This window comes from Carassius gibelio, chromosome A19 (genome assembly GCF_023724105.1).
Source record: "Carassius gibelio isolate Cgi1373 ecotype wild population from Czech Republic chromosome A19, carGib1.2-hapl.c, whole genome shotgun sequence".
In the NCBI taxonomy this organism is placed as follows: Eukaryota; Metazoa; Chordata; class Actinopteri; order Cypriniformes; family Cyprinidae; genus Carassius; species Carassius gibelio.
The window spans coordinates 22,735,076-22,756,293 of NC_068389.1; the positions used below are offsets into that span (position 1 = coordinate 22,735,076).

Here is a 21,218-nt window from a genome sequence, read left to right on the forward strand (position 1 = left end):
TGCTACCTGGGGAGGTGAAGAACAAGAATCTGGTGGAGTCTGTAGAAAACAATTTGATTTAATCTTTTTATGAGTTTTTAAAATGCCTGTCTAGCAATGTAAATAGCATTTGTGATGACTTTGGTAAGCAATTATTAAAAAATAATATAGTAAAGCCCCATGGAAATCACCACAGTGGTACTTGGGGAGGTGAAGAACAAGAATATCATAAAATATGTCTTTATAGTCGTGTAAATAGCATTGGTCATGACTTTGGTATGCAATGCACATGGTAAATTGTAGGCTAAAGCAAATACAATAATATTAAGTCACTTACACTTTAGGCGGAAACACAGCGCATCTCACAGCAACCTGCCGATTCATTGCTGATTGTTTCCGTGTTTTGAACGAATCGGTTGAGTCAAAAGTTTTATTATCCCATGCAATAACATCTGATGAATCTGCTGTTGGTTTGAATTGAACGCCTCAATGACTCACTCATTAAACGCTCACTACTGGCACCTACTGGCGTTTCGTTGAAAAGTATAATTTCCACCATCATTTCTTGTTTGTATATTCAAAAATATTTTTCAGTGTTAATGGTTTAATTTGATAATGTATAATAAAGATAATCGCATTATTATGTTTGAATTTATAGATGAAGTGTAAGCATTTGAAATGAGTTTAGTGGGAGAATGCCCTCTATAAAGGTAAAAAAAAAAATGCCCTTGGATAAAATATTAAAAACACACAGATTTATGTCACAGCTGATAGAAAACTGATAAGAATATTGCTTAAAAATAAATCATATTTGCAAAAAAACAAAAACAAAACACATATACAGGTGCGGGTCATATAATTAAAATATCAAAAATACCATTTGGTCTCTGCAGCCTAATATTTTATACTTGAAAAACACTGGCCTTTTTCTTTATAAGCACTTTATATAGCACTTATCCATACACTATTACAAACAGTTTAAAGTTTTTTTTTGAAGCATTAATGGGCAAAACATTTCTCTACACCAATAACTGAAAATCTATATAATATAAAATGGTTTACTTTAAGGCTAAACCCTTATAGCAGCATGATGAACAAAAATGTTTGCAGTTTATGGTAAAAACAAAGGGGAGATGCAGTATTACTAGAAAATTTAGCAGTAAAATGAAAACACATTAAAGTAATGTAATAAAAGTTACTTTTACTGTGTAGAGGAAGAATGAACTTTAAACATGGGACAGTATATACATACCTAATATTGTACAGTGTATTATGAAATTGTGTTTCAAATCACATCTTTAATAGTTAGAAATTATTATATGAGAGGTAAATACATTGTGATAAATCTGAATATACAGTATAGAACATATAGGTCTCTGGTAATATGATCAAAAAAGCAGCTTAATTTTTTATTAGCTTTCTAAATGTATGAAAAGTGAAGGCAAATATTTCAATGCCATCACATCAAAAGATTTTTTCTTTTATCTGTCTTGGCACAAAAGGTGTCATTAATAGTGCAAGTTTAATTCTCAAATTAAAGCAACACAAAAAGAAGCCTTCTAAATATCCTTCAATATAATTTGCACTAGTGCGTAACATTAAAGATAATAAAGAGAACACTTGACATTATGATTTATACATTCCATCATGTATAAAGATAAAATCCTTCATTATTTTGGTTTCCAATTACCACAGGGAATTTCAGTAATATGACTAAGGATGTCAAAAACCGTAACATTTTATACAAATAAAATTTACTGCGAGTCTTCCTAAAACAAACAACATGACACTAATAAACAGTAAGAACAAACAATTTTTCAGAATGAACCAGTTTTAGCACAACAATACTAAAGGAACTTTTGGTTGAAAAATCTTTACACGGACTGCTTTATTAGACTTTCAACCCTGTATATCTCATCAACCAATGCAAACACACACCTGACATCACTTTTTGTTGAAAACAGCAGCACTCACACCATTGTATCATTCATGTCCAAACCACCAAAACTCAAATCGAGTGTATGCAAAACCACATTTTCCCCCACAGTCGTTCTTTAACAGGCTTTAACAGTTGGTGGTCTGAAGTGGGGTTTCAGTTAGAATAGACGTGATGCTTTTTGAGTCTAAGAAACTCTCCTCTTCTTCAGAACTCAAGGTGCTTCCCAGAACTGGGCGTCGTGACTGTTGAACCTTCCTCCTATCAAACCATCACACACATTATAGTAGACAGACCAGTATCAGCAGTTTAGGACTGTAAGTGCAGCCTCTAGTGGCCAGAATGTTAATAAAAAACAACTATTAAAAATGTTCATTCAAATAAACTGAGTCCTAAATACACTTGATATCAATGGTGACATATCTTGCTAAAAGTAGCACACTACATTTTCATTAGCTCAGACGTTTTCAAGCTTTTTCACATCATGCACTTATGACATAAACCGGATTCCAAAAAAGTTGGGACACTGTACAAATTGTGAATAAAAACAGAATGCAATGATATTTTATTCAGAATACAACATAGATGACATATCAAATGTTTAAACTCAGAAAATTTATCATTTTAAGGGAAAAATAAGTTGATTTTCAATTTCATGGCATCAACACGTCTCAAAAAATGACAAGGCCATGTTTACCACTCTGTGTCATCCCCTCTTCTTTTTATAACAGTCTGCAATCGTCTGGGAACTGAGGAGACAAGTTGCTCAAGTTTAGGAATAGGAATGTTGTCCCATTCTTGTCTAATACAGGCTTTTAATTGCTCAACTGTCTTGTTGCAACTTCCTCTTTATGATGTGCCAAATGTTTTCTATGGGTTAAAAATCTGGACTGCAGGCTGATAATTTTAGTACCCGCATCCTCCTTCTACGCAGCCATGATGTTGTTATTGATGCAGTATGTGGTCTGGCATTGTCATGTTGGAAAATGCAAGGTCTTCCCTGAAAGAGATGATGTCTGGATGGGAGCACTTGTTGTTCTAGAATGCCACACACACTCATGCAACCCCATACCATCAGAGATACAGGCTTCTGAACTGAGCGCTGATAACAGCTTGGGTTGTCCTTGTCCTCTTTAGTCCGGATGACATGGCGTCCCAGTTTTCCAAAAAGGACTTAAAATTTTGATTCGTCTGACCACAGAACAGTTTTTCACTTTGCCACAGTCCATTTTAAATTAGCCTTGGCCCAGAGAAAACCCCCGAGTTTCTGCATCATGTTTAGATATGGCTTCTTTTATGACCTATAGAGTTTCAGCCAGCAATGGTATTGTGATTTCCATTACAGTAGCATTCCTGTATGTAATGCAGTGCCGTCTAAGGGCCAGAAGATCACGGGCATCCAGTATGGTTTTCCGGCCATGACCCTTACACACAGAGACTGTTCCAGATTCTCTGAATCTTTGGATGATATTATGCACTGTAGATGATGAGAACTTCAAACTCTTTGCAAATATTCTCTGTGAAACTCCTTTCTGATATTGCTCCACTATTTTTCACTGCAGCATTTGGAGAATTGGTGATCCTCTGCGAGACCCTGCCACTCTGAGAGGCTCTTTTTATACCCAATTATACCTAATAAGTTGCAAATTGGTCCTCCAGCTGTTCCTTATCTGTACATTTAACTTTTCCGGCCTCTTATTGCTACCTGTCCCAGCTTTTTCGGAATGTGTAGCTCTCATGAAATCCAAAATGAGCCAATATTTGGCATGACATTTCAAAATGTCTCACTTTCAACATTTGATACGTTATCTATATTCTATTGTGAATAAAATATAAATTTATGAGATTTGTTTTTTAAATTATTCCATTCCTTTTTTTACTCACAATTTTTAAAGTGTCCTAACTTTTTTGAAATCGGTTTGTATATCTTCTAAAAATAAATATAATATATTTATACAGTATTCTTAATGATCTGATATGGATATTTGATAGAAAACTCACTTGAGCTCGTTCTCCAGTGAGTTGACTTTAACCTGCAGTGCCTCCTGCAGCTGCCGCTGTTCCTCAAGATCCCGCAGAACCTTCCTCCTGACGCCCTCCAGACGCTCCACCTCCCCCTCGCTCTCATCCAGCTGCCGCTTTAGAGCCTTCACTCGCAGAGACAGCTGGAGAGACACAAACACACACAGCTACGTCTATACATTTACAGGAATGGTAATTAACATCAATAAAAAAAATTATCTTTCTAGTTTGTAGTACATACCCTACATGAAAAGTACATGCATCTTTAAATGTGTGTGCGCTTGCCTGGTCTCTCTGTTCAGCATGTTGACTTCGCTCCTGGTCCAGGGTGGCCGTCACATCCTTAAGTTTCCTGTCCAGTCTCCTCTGAGCTGCTACAATGGTGTTTTTCTCTCTAAATGCACAAAACACAATGGATACATGGATGCTTTATCTATTAATATCCAGTTATGTGCTGATTGTGTTTGTGCTTGTCCAATTCTGTACTTCTCTTCACTACGCAAACGGTCCTCTAGCTCCTGAATCTTGTTTTCTAGCATAGTGACTCCAGCAGAGGGACGAGTCTGAGAGCCCATATCAGCAATACGAGACTTTAACTCCTTCACCTGAGCGACCAAGAGAGATAAAAGATGAAATATAGAGCGATGACAGAATGAAGGATTTAAACATACATACATATAAATGTGTGTGTATCTGTATATACATACATATACAGTAAATGTGTGTGTATGTGTGTGTATATATATATATATATATATATATATATAATATATATATATATATATATATATATATATATATATATATATATATATATATATATATATAAATATAAATATAAATAAATGTTTGCTAAAGCAATTATAATGATCTTATTTTAGAACCAAGTCTATTAGAAAGGTATCTGTGTGTACCTGTCTCTCTAGTGCGCTCTTATCCATCTCAAGATCATGTCTGGCTGAACGTTCCTGCATTAGTTCAGAACGAAGCTGATCCACCTAGAAATTGTTTTTAATCAATATCCTTGCTTGTGTATAGCTTGTGCTTACAAACATAAATATAAATATGACGAATAAAAAGCAGCCTTTAAACACTGTGCGTCTGTGTACCTGCTCTCGACTGCGAGTGGCGCGTTCATTTAGTAGTTCTGCACCAGTCTTCTCCTCATCCAACTCGATCTCTAATGTCTTCACTTTGTCCTGACACATTTTTATGAAGTTAAAAAATACGTTAACAAACATCACTGAAACGAGCCTATGACCATCTCCCTGTTCTTCTTTCCCCTTACTCTTGATCACATTGACATTCAGTAAAGCCCCTAAAAAGAGACATTTGGTTTCACTCAAAAGTCCAGGTGCCAAACATACAGTTACCTCTATGAGACGGATCTCTCTGTTGCGGTCCGTCTGTGAGCTTCTCTCCGTCTCCAGCTCATTCTCCAGGTGTTTGAGACGGCTGCTCAGCAGCTCTTTATCCAGCTGAGCGCTGTCCCTCTCCTCTGAGCATGACAGCAGTTCTTTCTTCAGACGGGACACCTGAGAAACACAGAACAAAGCACTGAGTATCTTATCTATGATGTGATTGAGTTCTGAACTGAAAGGTTGTAAGTTCAAACCAGAGGCAGATCAAAGGACCAGTGGACACAAATGTCCAGTCAATAACAATAGTTGTAAATGTGCTGATGGATGGGAGCACTGGGAATATTCTCACAGACAGTGTCTTCATTTTCATGTAGGATGTAACTAGAATTACTGCTTTTTGCATTATAAACACCATGTTGTACGGTCTCACCTCCTCCTGGGTGGTCTTTAGGAGGGCCTGTGCTCTCTGTTGCTCAACCAGCCTGTCCTTACTGAGTCTCTGAGCATCCTGCAGCTCTCTACGAGAACGATCTCGGAATTCATCCAACTGAGACTGAAGAACCTGCACCGACTGATGGGAATCTCCCATCATAGTCTCCACCTGACAGCAAGAAATGAAGAACATAAGAAACTATTACACAATATTTATATTTCAAATAAATTCTGTTAAAGCTTCTATTCAAAAAAAATCCTGAAAAAAATCTATCACAGTTTCCACAAAAAATATTAAGCAGCACAAGTATTTTCAACATAAGAATGGGAAATGTTTCTGCTCAGCAAATCAGCACATTAAAATGATTTGACACCGAATACTATAGTAATGATGCATCACAGGAATAAACTAAATATATATATATATATATATATATATGTGTGTGTGTGGGGGGGGGGGCATGTTTTTGTGACATATCAGGACACAACTCTGTATAATGACATGGGTATGACACAGGTATTACAAGGAGGGGGGGACTTATGAGGACATAACCCATGTCCCCATTTTTCAAAACGCTTATAAATCATACAGAATGAGGATTTTTTGAGAAAGTTAAAAATGCACAAAGTTTCCTGTGAGGGTTAGGGGTATGGTTGGTGAAGGGCGATAGAATATACAGTTTCTACAGTATAAAAACCATTACACCTATGGGATGTCCCCACTTTTCACAAAAACAAAACGTGTGTGTGTGTGTAGAAAACAGCTATTATCATTTGTAATGATTTCACAATATTGCTGTTTTTACTGTATTTATGATCAAATAAATGCAACCTTGGTGGACATACAAGTATTTTGTACAAACCCCAAACTTTTGAACAGTTGTGCATGTATACATAAAAAAAAAAAGAAAAACAATAAACATAATAAATAGAAGCATTTTTTCAACGGAGCAAAAACCACACATTCACCTCCTTATTGATCTTCTCCAGTGCTCGGTCCAGCAGCCTCTTCTGCTCCTCCAGGTCGCTCTTGCCACGTCTCAGCGCTTCCCTCTCTCTCTCCCTCTCCTCCAACCGTCTGCTGAGCTCCTCTTTCTCCTGACCCAGTCGTGAAGCTGCACGCCGGGACTCCTCCAGCTGGTTCCTCAGGCTCCGGTTCTCGTCCTCCAGAACATCTGAGAGGCTGTCAGAGACACTGGATTGCAGGCTTGTCTGGAAATGAAGAGGAAAAGAGGGTTAAAAGAAAATGCACTAAAATGTACATAGAAGACTAAACTAAAGCAGAAGAGATAAATGGTTATGCCAATAATTTTAAAGCAAAATGCTTAAATGCAAAAGGCTAGTTTGGATTTTTAGGGATGTTTTACCATGCGTGCTATTCTCTCTCTTAAGCGAGCATTGGCCTCTTGAAGTTCTAGTTTGCTTTCTTGAGATTGCTCTGATGTGGAGGGCTACACAAACAGGAAGTAAATAGAATAAGGGAACAAATATCACATTTACAGTACTTTTTCTTCTCCTCAGTAAAGTGAAAAAAAATCCAATACATCAGAACAGATTTCCTCTTTAAAATTCAGCATATCAAGCGAGATCAATGAGATTTAGCGTGGGTGGCGTTTCCTAAATATGTCGGGTTAAGACAAAAACAGATATGGATGCACCCTGTTAGGTTTTAATTATCATAGTTTCTAGAATTACCTGTTGTGATTTCTCCAGTAGTTTTGCAAGTTCCTCTTTGTCTTTCTTAGACTGGTCTAGGAGTCTATCAATCTCTGCCTTCAGCTCCATCTCTCGATTCTCATTGGCTCTTGATACTGATTTAAGCTCCTCTTCCCTTTTTGCTGCCTCTGCTTTCTGTTTTTCCACTTCTGAAAGAGCTTTCTTCAAATCATCCTGGCACTGCTGCAAAATGCAAATTAACTTTAATACCAGGCTAAAAAAACATATCCATGTCTTAAAATTCAGCATTCACAGTGCACAGTTAGGTGCACAGTAAATCTTTTTGAACCAAAAACAACTTCTATTTGTATCTTACCTTCATTAAACAGTTTGAATCAGTTTCATCAGTCTGTTTCTTAACTACGAGCAGCTTCTCTTCCAGTTCCTCCTTCTCCTGCTGAGCCTGCAGAAGCCTGTCCAGGGAGACAAACACTAATTAAAACACACCGACACACAATATCACATTCAAAGTTAGTGCAGCTATCCACTACAATGATTTCATCCAGTAGAAGAATCAACATCCAATAGAAAGATCTGTGTTATTTCAGGATCAGGAACAGAACTGAAACTATTTGATCAAGATTCATTTGTCGTCAATTTGGATCTCCTGCACAAGAACATTCAACATATTAATAGAAGTACTATGTTACTGTATTTGATGCATCAGCTCAGACAGTGAGATTAAAGGATTTAATTAATTTCTGATTTTTGTTTTTCTGACCCTAACTTGCAGCCAAATTGAAACCAGGATAATAGATTCTAGTTTAGGGTGCCAGATTTTACACTAAAACACTGCATCAATCGTAGTTAACTAATAAATAATTCTTCTGCCAGAGGTGTCAGTAGTCGTGCATCTACAGGTCTCACTTTTGAAATGCGCTGCACTGCCCCGGTCTGGCAGACAAGAACCAGAAGTGAACACATGCAACAGAAAGACAACATAAACACTGAACAAACACAACAGACATGAACACATGAAATGCAGACTAAATAAGACAACGTAAAACGGATAATAAAACCTGTGGGACAAGATTATGAGATTTAATTTGAGTCAAATCCTGCTCTAAAAAACTCAAAAGTCCTTTAAAACATCCCTGTTCTCATCATGCAATACCACTCAGAAGTATGTTTTAAAAAATACATTTTTTTAAAGAAATGTACACTTTATATTCAGCCAAAGTCAAGTCAAATGAATGTGAAGTCCATTATAAAAATAAAATAAAAAATACTGTTCTTTTGAACTTTCTATTCAAAGAATCAGTCATGTGGTTTTTAAAAGTTCTAATAAGAAAGTTTTCTTGAGCATCAAATCAGCATATTAGAATGATTTCTGATTGATCATGTGACACTGAAGACTGGGTTTTGCACTGAATATTGCACTGAATATCATTAAAAACAAAAGTGCAGTCTCAAATGTGTGTGTGAACTGGATGCATGAAAATAACAAGTAGCACAAAGTTTGAAGTAGCACATCAGGCCATTTAAATGTCTAAAGGACCCTTTAGCCTACAAAATTCTAGCCAAACATTCATCATACTTACTGAAGTCCTCAAGATAACACTGAAAGTTAACACAGGGTGTTGGTCACAAGGTTGTTTGGATATGATCACAGATGAGTCTCTTAACTCCTTAGACAAATATGGACTTCAACATTGGAACAACGATTAAGGTGGCTTAGATATGAACATATATGTTGCTAGAATACTGTAATTTAACAACTCTGGTGGTTATTACCCATAGTCACTGTTCCTAATGCTGGATGCCCGAACGTTATTGGTGGGCTTCACTGCTCATCTGCATAAAATTAAACACTTCCAAACTTTGACATCGGACCCATCCACATCACATCAACAATGGCCACTGTCACCCATTTTATTGGGATTCAGCAAAATTTTGGCCACATAAATATTTAAAAACTTGATGTTTCATGTGACACAGCTTACTCTTGGTTGGCGGAGTTAAGCTGCTTCTTCCATTGGTCGCTCTGCTGTTTGTACCCCTCCAGCTCCTCCTCCAGAGCCAGGATGGAGGCGTTCACCTTCTGACGCTCCTCCTCGATCTCCAGCTGAGACTGCGGAGAAGGCCAGAGAAAAAAAGGCATCAATGAAAATTTCAATTCTGTACTTTGCACCCATTCAAGATGCAAGATGTTTGGACAACAAAACGGATCACACATCTTGAATCGATCCAGCCTAGGCATCAGGCATGATGTGAGAAGTGACATTTCTCTTACATGTTAATGGAACGTGAGAGACACAGACATGTTCATGTTCACCTGTGAGACAGTCTCCATGCTGTGACGCAGGGCATCCATGTCTTGACTGTACTGCTCTCTCAGGGCCTCGATCTCTTTATCATGGGACTCCACCTCATCCTTCAGGGCTCCTTTCAGAGCGGTGAGCTCTCGCTCTCTCTGCCTCAGTGTGTCCTCCAGTTTCTGCTTCAGCATCAGAGACTCTGACAGCTCTGCCTGCACCGTCATCAAGTCCTGCAGGGAAAAACTGTGTTTAAGGGAAATATGTATGCAACATAAATGTACTTACAAAACTAAAATGTTAAATGTTTTTTCTAAATGGATAAGTTGGAGCAACTTTGGGTGGCAGAGTGGCGAATATTTGGTCACTTCATAATTGTAGTGTGCATCTGTGTAAGCACTTGGTAAAGAGCGTGACGCGATGATCATTGTACACAATTACAAACATATCTGTTGAGTGCATGTTAGAGGTCTTAGAGAACCCACACAACAGTATTTAAAATGCTAAGGGGAAATGCTGGTATCGTCACATTTTTTAAATTTCAGTACCGACATCGATACTTTAGACACCACCAATGTGTGTAGATACAGAGTATCTAACATTGCATACCTTGGTAATTTGATTACCTGGAGTTTGTGTTTATTTAAACTTTAAACTATGAATAATACACTTAGTAATTCACACATCTTGGTGCAATATGTTGTTAGGTATTTAAAGCATTAAGAAGGCTGAGTGAGGGTCAGTAATGGCAGACACCACAACCATTCTGTATGTTGTTTGTTTGTGTGCATACTAGTGGCATTGTGTCGGACTGATGTGAGTTTTCCAGCGTTCGTCTGAGCTCCTCCTGGAGCTGAGCTAGCTGATCCTCCTGCTGCCGTAAGCGAGACTCCGCTGCCTCTCGATCCATACGCAGCTCCACCATTCTGAACACAGAAGGAACGTATTAGACAAGGTTATATCTTCTGTTAGAAATGCACATTTGCTTTATGTTTTGATGTTAATAATGCAAACAGAGACTCACTGGTCCTGGTTTTCCTGCAGTTCTCTCTTGGCCTTGTCCAGGAGTTGCTGTAATTGTGTGTTTTTGTTGAACACCTGCTCAAGTTCAGTCTTCATATTGCTGTCAGTCACTAAGATCTGCGGGCCGTGTGAAGCACAAAACCCCAATGAGTTTTAACAGTTAATGTAGTGATCCGGCTTTGAAACAAATAAAGCTTTATTGATAGCATTCTGTTGATTAGCAAAGAAAATTCACACTTACACTAATGCATTTACAATGGAAGTCTATGGGTTTAAAAGCAGAAACGGAAGCAGAAGTTCATATTTTCATCAAAGCACTTGTGTCAAAATGTGTGTCTTATGATCTTTTAAGTTATTTAAATCATCCTTGTAGTGGCAGCAGGGCTACTGTTCAAGGCAGCTAAACAGGCTTTACATACCTGACGTAAATCCCGTAAAAACTCCTTCCTGGTATCTTACGTGGATTATTTGAAAGTTACAGGGTTTACTGACTTAACATGGTTATGTCAGGAATTAAAAGACTGAATAGCTTTCCACAGACAAGATTTGTAAGTGATTTTATCACACAGTGACATGTCAACACGTAGTCAACTGGAAACCACCAGAACTAAGCGATTATCCAACTTATATGGTAAGCGTCAAATAAAATAAAATGATTTTGCAAGTTTTCACAAACTGGGGGATATGAAGAGGACCTGAAAAAATAAAAGTTGAACTACTGTTCTAGAACCATATAAGGATTGGTTTCTATTTTATTAATTAAACTATTAAACAAAAGTCTTTCAATATGCCACCATTGAGCCTTATACAACCAGAACACATGAAGCTTAGTTCATACAAGTTGCAGCCTCAAAACAAACATGCATATTTCTACAAGGAGGATGATCGGTGTTATCTTGGAGCTATACATTCATCTCACAGCAGCAATTTAGCTTCAGATATCCCCTCCAGAATCACTACATCCTGTCTTAGCCATCGTATCTACTCTACACTAGTCATTCTTACTGTCAATCAAATGATTAGTTTCTGAATGACTCCTGTTCTGATACAGATACGCTTTAAATTAATTATCTTATAACTGCACATGGCTGATCTTAATTTAATGAGGAAACATAAAGCTAATTATTAGATCTGAAACATACACACACTGCCAGCAGGCAGCTATCTGCTGCTCAAATAACCCAGTCCTCTAGGATATCCCATCAGACCATTCAACTGCTGTTGTCATCATTATAAATGACCACACATGGCTACTAGCAGGTCATTTGAACTGACCTCTTGTGTTGCAGGATCTATTCTTCTTAAATAAAAAAAGTACACATTAAAGTAATCTTTTTAGAAGTAGACTTCTAGTAAATCAAAACAATTAGACATGAAGATAATTATTAGAAATATTTTATATATATTTTTTTATATTTATATAATTTACTCGTGATGGCAAAAATGAATTTCCTGCATCATTACTCCAGTCTGCAGTGTCACATGATCCTTCCGAAATCATTTTATTATGCTTATTTGGTGCTCATGAATTTTTTTTAATTACCATCAATTTGAAAAACAATTGTGCTGCTTAATATTTTTGTGGAAATCGTGATGCATTTCTTCAGGACTAATTTTCAGCATTTATTTGAGATAGAAAGGTTTTATGACATTAAAAGCTGTAGTTAACATTAATAATGTCTTAATACGGTCCAACATTTTAACAGTAGTGTATAATCACCGTCTAAACACTGTCATAGATCTCCAAGTGTCTGACAGGGTTTACTCCATGCTAATGAGCTTAATTAACAACAGTCACAACGTCTCCCGGAGATACTGCCCACCACAACAACAACAACAGAGTTTATCATGCATGGACGAGCACTCAGTGGGATATGACAGCGTAAGAGGCTGTACAACAAGTGTCCATTAAAACCATTAACCCAAACAGACATGCTGAGGGTCCCCAGGTTGAGGGGAAACCCTCCCTCACAGGCTTCCATTTCCAGTGTAACTTAATTATTGATGGAACCACGCGGCCTTAATCAGCTTTCCTTGTTGAGACGACGGTTGCCAAGAGACCGCAGGAGGATATTTCACATGCAGGAAGCTTATGCAAACACGTAGGCTAACAATGTTATACAGACACGCACGGCCGTGCATGCGTTTACTTACAAGATGATACAGATACTCCATATTTAAAGAGATATTCGCCCAAAAAATGAAAAGGATTTACATACTTGCATTTTTTTTGCTAAAGCTGAATGATTTTCATTTTTCTCATGAAAACACAAAAGGTGCGTTTTTTTCAGTCCATATATTCTGGTGTTACTATGACAAATGGATCTGTCCAATTCACGAACGAACAAATGAACAAACTGATTTTGTGGCCTGGATCAATGTTCACAGATAAGATCAAATTCAAAAGCATGATTCAATAAATTAGACAATCGACATTTTCGGGAAAAAACAGGTGAATAGCCTGAATAGCCTATCAAATGATTTCAGCCAAATGAAATATAGCATATATGGACCACTTTCATGGTGCTTTTTTATTATAATTTTGGAGCTTGACAGGCCAAGTTAATATTTAAACTGAATAAATTATTACTTTGGCCAGGATTTTCCTCAAAATCATGAAAATTGTGTTCCGTAAAACAAATAAATGTATATGGGATTGTAACAACATGAGGATGAATAAATGAAAAACAGAATAACATTTTTGGAATACTGCCCCTCTAAATAAACCCTCGTATTAGCTGACCTACTCTCTTTAAAATACATGACCATAATGAATATTGTCCATTTTAAACAAGCACGCTCATTTCTTCACAAAGATACAGTCTTTGTCTTTCGCTGTTATCTCCTCTCACGGTCTCAAAATATCTTTCTCGGTAACATTCTCTTTCAAAACACATGCACGCTCACAATCATGCAAAACAGGGACCGATACGCAAACTATGGGCACACACACACACACACACTCACTAGTTTCCTCATTCAGCAGACACTTCTGAGCGCCATTCACTGCTGGGAAATGCAAACTGATTTATTTAATACAAGTGTGCTTACCTTCACCCCACAGAACCCTTCATGAATGAGGCTGGCTTTGTGCTTGATAGCTGACTCACTCTCAATAGACCTAGTGTTAGAATGAGCCAGAGACAGACTAGATTATGGCATGTTCTTAAGAAAATATAAGAGGTGTATGGCTACTAGGGTGTTTTGAGTGGTTTTAAATCATGTTTACATGGTATTCTGGTTGGATGCTTGTGCATTATAACAGTGCATGGTTACTATCTGTGGAGTATAAGCTTACACAAAAAAATATGATTTATCTCTCGACTCACTCTTCCAATATTACAGCTGTAATCAGTAATATCAGCCTGTTAAAAAGTAGTATAATGTTTGTCTTGCACTTCACCAACTGGATATATTGTGAAATACATTTATAGTCAACTGTGAGTGTCCGTAAAATAAGAGCATTATCATACCCTTCTTTAAGTATGTTGTAAATAGCTTGTTTGGTCTGGGCATCCTCTCCATTTCCGTCCTCTGTACTCGTGGTCTGGCTCTTTATGAGGTCAGGGGTCACCTGGAAAAAGACAGGAGCATTATTTTTGAAATACCATACATAAAACTGTCCCTTCTAATTAAACAACATTACTGAAATAGGTGTTCAGAGAAGTAAGGCAATCAAAAAATATATATGTTAGCCGATAAAAAAAATGTTGACCAAAGGTGTATAGAGGACTACATCCTCTCAAAAAAAAAAACACCTTCCAAAAGCATGTTTGTCATCTCAGTGGCACAGCAATCCCATATGTACAAAATGATTAACAAGCAGAGAGCATTTTTTAACTAGATAAACTTTCTGATTGGCTGGGAAAACGTTTACAGACTTTTTAAGCATATGCTATTTAAAAAAAAAAAAAAAATCACCTCTAAGGTTACACTGAAAAAGACAAGCAAGAAGAAGAACAATATCTTGAGGACTCACTGGTTTCTTTGGTACAGCAGGTGGTGTCTCTTTGGGTACAAAGAGCTTTGGTGATTGGCTGAAGGTGAGGGGTTGGGAATTGGAGATAGCAGCCACTTTAGCCACAGAGGGGGAGTCTCGTCCTAGACTGCCAGTTGATGGTTTCGGTGAGCTGAGTTTGGGCAATGTAGCTGGAGTGATAGGAGCATAGGGGTTTATCGTTGGTGAAGTTGGAGGGGGGTCAAATGTAGGTTTGTTGAGGGCATCCACACTGTGAGATCTAACCTGGCTATCAAGACGAAGCCGAGTTCGGGGTTCTGAGTTTGAAATATCACCAGTACTACCACCACCAAACCGGCTAATGAGTTTATTAATGGGAGCCAGTGACTTGGTGTCTATAGCTGGGGCTTGGTCATCATTCAATGAGGCTTCTTTTAGCCCTGTCCCATTCATACTACTCCCAATACCATTCTGCCTGACCTTCCTAAGACCTGCTTCGTTAAAACTATCATCATCCTTTTTGTCCAACTTGGGAGCCAAAGCAGAAGGGGTGAGGTGTTCTGTAGACCTGGCCTCAGCTTCTCTTTGAGTCCCTGCCTGTCCGTCACCAGGTGGCCTCCTTAAGGGGCTCCCAAAATCCTCATCTGGACAGCTAGGTTGGTCAGCCAGGATATAAGACCCCTGGGGAGTCTGAGCCTCTTCCCTTTGTCCCAGAAGCAGGGTGTTGTAAGGGGAAGTTTGAGAGACAATTGGGGCTGAGCTCTGGATTTGTGGTTGAGTCTTCAGCTGTACCCCATACGAGTCCCCCTTTTCTCCATCCTTGAGCACCACATACGGCTGTCCTGAAATGCCTTGCACCCGCACAGCTACTCCATACTTAGACGGTGAAGAAGTCCCATTGTTGACGCCACCGACTCCACCAGCCAGTCGACTCCTGTCTGGGAACACCCCGTCATCCAAATCTTTGATGAAGCGAATCTGGACACCATAGTCCAGAGGGGGCTTCCTGTCTGCTGAGAGGGAGCTCATTGTGACCCGCTGAGGTAACAAGACAAAGAATTTAATAAATCATTGCACTAGCCCATTTAGAGACTAAACTAAAAGGCTACACTGTTTGGTGGACTATTTGAAGAGCCCAAAGAGGGGACAGATAGATAAAGAAGCCCCAACATGAATTGAACTAAATCAGGGTAGACTCCATATTTACATTTTCAAAGGAAAACAAGGGATAGATTTACTGTCTGATCAAAAGATTCCATCACTTTTAGGTTATGCAGGAAGTCACACTTCATTTTCATAACCTACATTCTCTGCATTTTTTTTTTTTTTTTTTTTTTTGTCTACTGGAAATTCCTTGCAAAGACACTTTTTTTTCTATGCTAAGTCAGCTGGACAATCTGGCCTTGGTTATAAAGCTTACAACCCATTGAACGTACTTGTGATTCATGGCATGGAGTTTAGTGCCCACAAAACATTCACAAGAAATAAAACAAAAAACATCTCAAAGTTGTTATTCTTAACTAGAACTAAAACTATTAAAATAGTTTCCGTTAATTGACATAAAACTGAAATTAAACATAACAGAAATACTAGATTAAAGAAATAAACAAAAATGACTGAAATCGCTGAAATGTCGGCTTGGCAACTAAATAAAATAAGCTAGTACCAAAATTAATCAACTAAATCTACTAAAATTAACACAGTGAACACAAAAAACATATTGAATACTACTAATATAGTTTTGTAATGTGGTAGATTTTTTGCAGCCACAATGGCAAGCAATTAATTCAAGCATCTTAGCTTTTTCAGAAAAAGATGAAAAATTCAGCATCGGCCTGCAAATATTTTATATGTTTGTGCATACTTAAGACCTATCAGACTTGATTCTGTTTTGCAGATTCCATCTGGGCTCATCTTTCAAACATGTTTTGGACTATTAATACTACAAATTTCCCTAGAGAAGCAGTTTTGTACATGCCACAGGTATCAGGTATCAGCACAGGCATTGAGAGTCTTCTCACATTAGAAAAGAGAAAGATATTGTTTGTCTGTAGCAAACAGGTGTGCGGTAAGAGCAGGTTCTAGCACATTCCACACTGCTTCCTGTCTTCCCGTTTTCCTAGAACACAGTTTCATTACACAGGAGAGCTAACATTATCTCAAAAAACAGCTCATCACTGTGACTGGAACATTCCTTGAATTATATCAAAGCGCCAGATAGCATGTTTGCGTGAACGATCAAAGATTTTGACTCTAATCTGCTGATTAACTGAGTTACTGGTGTTTAAACAGACTCATATGTGCTCTATTCTACAAAGCAAGTGATGCAGAAAACATCCCGAGTTATGCAGGGCATCATCTAAATCCTTCATTTTACCACCTCATCATACTGTGTGTGCTGCTAGAAGTCTTGTTCTTCCTACAATCTTTATAAAAGTCAACCATTATACTACACTTGCTATGTGCATGAAGTAGTACATTGCACCATGTGTTTAACACAAACGGAAGTACCGGCATAACGCCGGGGGGTAAAAACTGTGAAGACATTGAGAACTAAAATAACAGGCCACAAACTCGGGTCTATCAATGAACAACTTATTGAAACGGGGGATTTGGTTACATTATAACTGTCAGTGCCTCTGTTGAGCCAATAGGTGTGATTAGCTACTCAAAGTCAGCCATTGTCTTCCTCAAATAGGCAGGATTCCAAGCATTCCTGCGAAATGGAACCCACCATGTGATTTCTCATTGGTTTAAGGAGCAGATTAATTATGTAAAAACTGTACATTTTACAACATACAAGTGACATACTTCTTAGAAAGAAAACACATTTTTTTTAAAGGTACAAATTTGTAAAAACAGGTCTGGATAGTTCTTTGGATGGGATTCTCAACCTCCACAAGGCACTGGTTCCCACCTGGCATCAGAATGGAGGAATGTTACTAGACTAAATCACCAGTTCTCTGTGCCATCTTCCATTCATGCAGTAAAATTAACAACACAAAAGGTTGCACATAAACTTGACTACTTAGAAGAGTATGTGATGATTGATTTCTTTGTAATAAACCAAATCACCACCCCATTTCTGACCTATTTTATGCAACATTAACATACACATAAATCCAATCATATAATTTCTAATAATTAGTCTACTAAAATTAAGCCTTTGATTTAGCATGTTAATTAGTGCACATGCTTATCTTTTTATTGATACTCAGTTTTACTGTAAACGGTAATAATAACACCATATTTAAATTAAATAGCATAAAATTCCGGAAACCTTAAGAAATTTTCCACTCCTTTGCAACCCTATATTTATCAAACATAATGCATATTTAAAATTGCGTTTAATTTGAAGTAGTGACAGATTTTTTTTCTTTAACTTCCATTCGAATTTAACAGATGATCAAATATGAAAATAGATTTATTTCCTGTCGACTTTAAAATCAAATGATTCGGATTCACTTTGGTTTTCCGTCAATTCCCTGAAACAGTTTATACCATGGAGAGGAACTTTACACTCAAACCAAGCTTCAAGAAATCGACTTTCAGTTCTGAATGCATGACTTACATAAAAAGCATTACATTATGTCAACCACTCATGTTAATGTGTACACACAAACACCGCATGCACTGCTACAGATCATGAGATCCATCAAATCCAGGTTTATAATAACACATACAGTAACATGACTCATCTCAGCTGCATATTTCACATGGAAATGAAAAACGATCATTGACTTAACTCTACATATTGAGAAAACAACTCTTGTTAAAAACCACCTAAACAGATTGGTTAGGGTTTTATTTACGGTTTCCACTCTCTTTGAAATAATTAGTACCCTGAGGGTCCTCGTTTCTGAAACATATTGACTTTAAACCATTAATTGTTTACTTGGATGGTGCTTCTTTGGGGAAGATGCAATTTATGTCAATAGTGTCAACAGTCTTTAGCCCAAATATAGGCCTAGACATCTAGGCCTTTTTCTTCACTTCCAAATTGTCACCAGATGTTGTCTAAATATATATTATTTTATTTTATTTACATGGGCCCCAAAAAGTAGACTCTTAACCAAGTGGCTACTGTATGTGAGAATTATGCTAGACCATTTTGCAAACCAACTTCTAATTTTTTTTTTATGTTTTAATTACATTCCCCCAATTTGTCCTGTGATTATTTTTAGTATATCTGAGACAAATTGTCCTCAAGTTCACACAGGTGTCAGAGCAGAATAAACATGAACATATTCCACAAACTGCTTTTCAAACATATGAATTTGAATAGCAATAAATTATACTTTTTGTGATTAAAAAAAAAAAAGTGTAATGTGCTCTTTAATATTTAATATTCTACTTTGATGTTTTGTAATTTAATGCAATTACACTCATTTTAGAGTGTTATATCAATAGTTTTTCTTGTTACCTTAAACAGACAATCACAATAATTGAAGCACTTTCCTTACTATCATAAAGCAATATGATAGATTTTGGCTAGTTCTTGTTGACAGAATACAGTAGTTTGATTAACTGCTATACAAGAATATAAACAAAACAACATTCATTTCGAAATCAACACTTTAAATAACCTTTTTTTTTATTTTTATGTATTCTTAAGTACAATTCAATCAATATGAATATGCATATGCCAATAAGGATCACATTTTTTTGTGTACTTATTCATTGGCAATATTTAATTGATTAATTATCTATATTTTATGTGCCAGTTTACTATACTATAAAGGACAAGATAGAATTTGGGTTTGAGGCTATGGTTTACTGTGCCAATTACACTCCACTATGTTGCAGTGTTGGAAATAACCAAGAACTAAATATTAAATTACACCGAGACAGGAGCTTTTTAGAGGAGCTGTTTTTGTCCATAAGTGTCTCTATTAACAGAAAAGACTAGAGAGAGATGAGGAAGCACAAGCAAAGGTGCAGAATGAATGAATGTTTTCTTTTTTTTCTTCTTTTTTTGCCAATTTCGTCACACCCACCCAGCAAGTCAGTCAGTATCGGTGGGATCGAAACCAGCATGTTATTTTAATATACAAGGTTAAAGTTACATTAATTATACATTGAAGGGTTTATTGCTACGATTTTGACTGACTGTATAGCTGTGTTGTTCTTTGACTTTGTAAAAGATATAGACAACAAGGTACACCATCACCTATGCGATCAAAACCCCCTTTAAATCATGTGGGATATTTAAAATTCGCATCTTTGTCTATATATAATATACAACAATTATGTTGATCGGTCCTACTGAGATCAACGCAGGTCAAAGTCATACCGACTTTATTGTTTTATAGAGGAGAGACGCCAACCTGGATCCGCACATCTTCTGTGATCCAGCCTGCAGCTTTAGACACAAAGCAACAGGTGTTTCTTTGCTTCGCTCAGCATAACTCCATCGTAATTGTGAATCCATGTGAATATGGATTATAACAAGTGAAAGACACAAACCCGCAGCCATGAACAGCAACAAAAACAAAAAGCCCAAGGCAAATATACACCACTGTGTAAACAATGACATTCCTTTTGCTTACCTGTTTTCCGAAACCTTCAACATTGATCTTCACAAGGCACAAAATAATAAAGAAGCTCCTTTTAAGTTTAGTTTCAATTAAAAACTCCTCGTTGAGACCGAGGATGGACAGTCCATGCAAAACTGTCAGTGCGTTTTTTCCGAACAACCTGTTGACTTTGCATCATCGATCCGCCCCTCCCGAGCGCTTATTGGCTGGAGAGTGGTCCCAAGGCCGGCCGTTTCGAGCACGTGATTGGCTGAGATCCAATGTCAATCAAATACAAATAATTCAGGGCCCGTCCATTAACCAATTTAAGAAACTTGATGCCAATGTTTATCACCGTTAAAATTGAATGTTTTAAAACAACTTAAAATTTAACAACTTAAAAAAAGAAAACTATAATCACATTGTAAAAATAAACTATCAAAATAGCTAAACGTTTATCATAAAGTTATAAGTTTTATTTTTAACGTTCTGTCCTTTTAAGGGTTTAGTTGACAGATTTGTCGGATTAGTAGAATATAATTCCGTGTCAAAAATTTAAATATTATTTTTCTTTTTCATACAAAAACACTAGAACTGCAAAACTAGAACAAATTTGTCTTAATCATTTTCATAATCATTGATCTGAATGATTCAGACATTTGTCCTGCTGCTCATTTCATGAATTCAGACATTCAGTCCAACTCTCGATCCATTCCCCTTTAAAAAAGTTGCTAAAAAGACAACTACCACAAGAATTCACACTAATGTATAAACTCTAGCAGTCTTTGCATAGTAACTTGAAACAGAGAAGCTTCAAAATGCAAGACCGAGATTTAAATTGTAATTTAAATTGTAAATAATAAGTAGCAAAATACTGTCAACCACAGACTTAATTTTACTCAAATCTGAAAACCCATAGGAAATTACAGAGGGAAAGCATGCTGAATTAGTCTTCTGTGTTGCCCTACAAATTTATGAATTATAGACATTACAAATATAGTCATGAAATTTGAATTTGTT

General features: G+C 37.0%; 1 protein-coding gene across 3 annotated transcripts; it reads right to left on the reverse strand.

Moving 5' to 3' along the window:
• Positions 1–1,716: 1,716 nt before the first annotated feature.
• Positions 1,717–20,401, reverse strand: LOC127935766 (cingulin-like). 3 transcript variants are annotated; one of them, XM_052533920.1, is made up of 20 exons: positions 20,232–20,401; positions 14,704–15,720; positions 14,198–14,298; positions 13,776–13,845; positions 10,726–10,841; positions 10,495–10,627; positions 9,722–9,934; positions 9,390–9,517; positions 7,763–7,859; positions 7,426–7,629; positions 7,098–7,181; positions 6,700–6,942; positions 5,729–5,899; positions 5,311–5,472; positions 5,047–5,136; positions 4,852–4,935; positions 4,424–4,542; positions 4,223–4,331; positions 3,917–4,080; positions 1,717–2,176 (listed from the first exon to the last, which is right to left on the reverse strand). In XM_052533920.1, exons 2-20 carry the CDS (start codon positions 15,709–15,711, stop codon positions 2,044–2,046), a joined length of 3,429 nt encoding a protein of 1,142 aa, XP_052389880.1. In that variant the 5' UTR covers positions 15,712–15,720; positions 20,232–20,401; the 3' UTR covers positions 1,717–2,043. The 3 variants fall into 3 exon arrangements, with proteins under 3 accessions (XP_052389880.1, XP_052389881.1, XP_052389882.1); XM_052533921.1 differs by having other exon boundaries at positions 7,426–7,626; positions 20,232–20,397; XM_052533922.1 differs by lacking the exon at positions 7,098–7,181 and having other exon boundaries at positions 20,232–20,397.
• Positions 20,402–21,218: the final 817 nt, after the last annotated feature.

Coding starts and splice junctions, on each gene's coding strand:
- LOC127935766 (XM_052533920.1), bottom strand. CDS start 15,711: ATGAGCTCCCTCTCAGCAGACAGGAAGCCCCCTCTGGACTATGGTGTC. Junction 13,846..14,197: donor TACAACATACTTAAAGAAGG/GTATGATAATGC, acceptor TTCTAACACTAG/GTCTATTGAGAGTGAGTCAG. Junction 4,936..5,046: donor CCACTCGCAGTCGAGAGCAG/GTACACAGACGC, acceptor AACAATTTCTAG/GTGGATCAGCTTCGTTCTGA.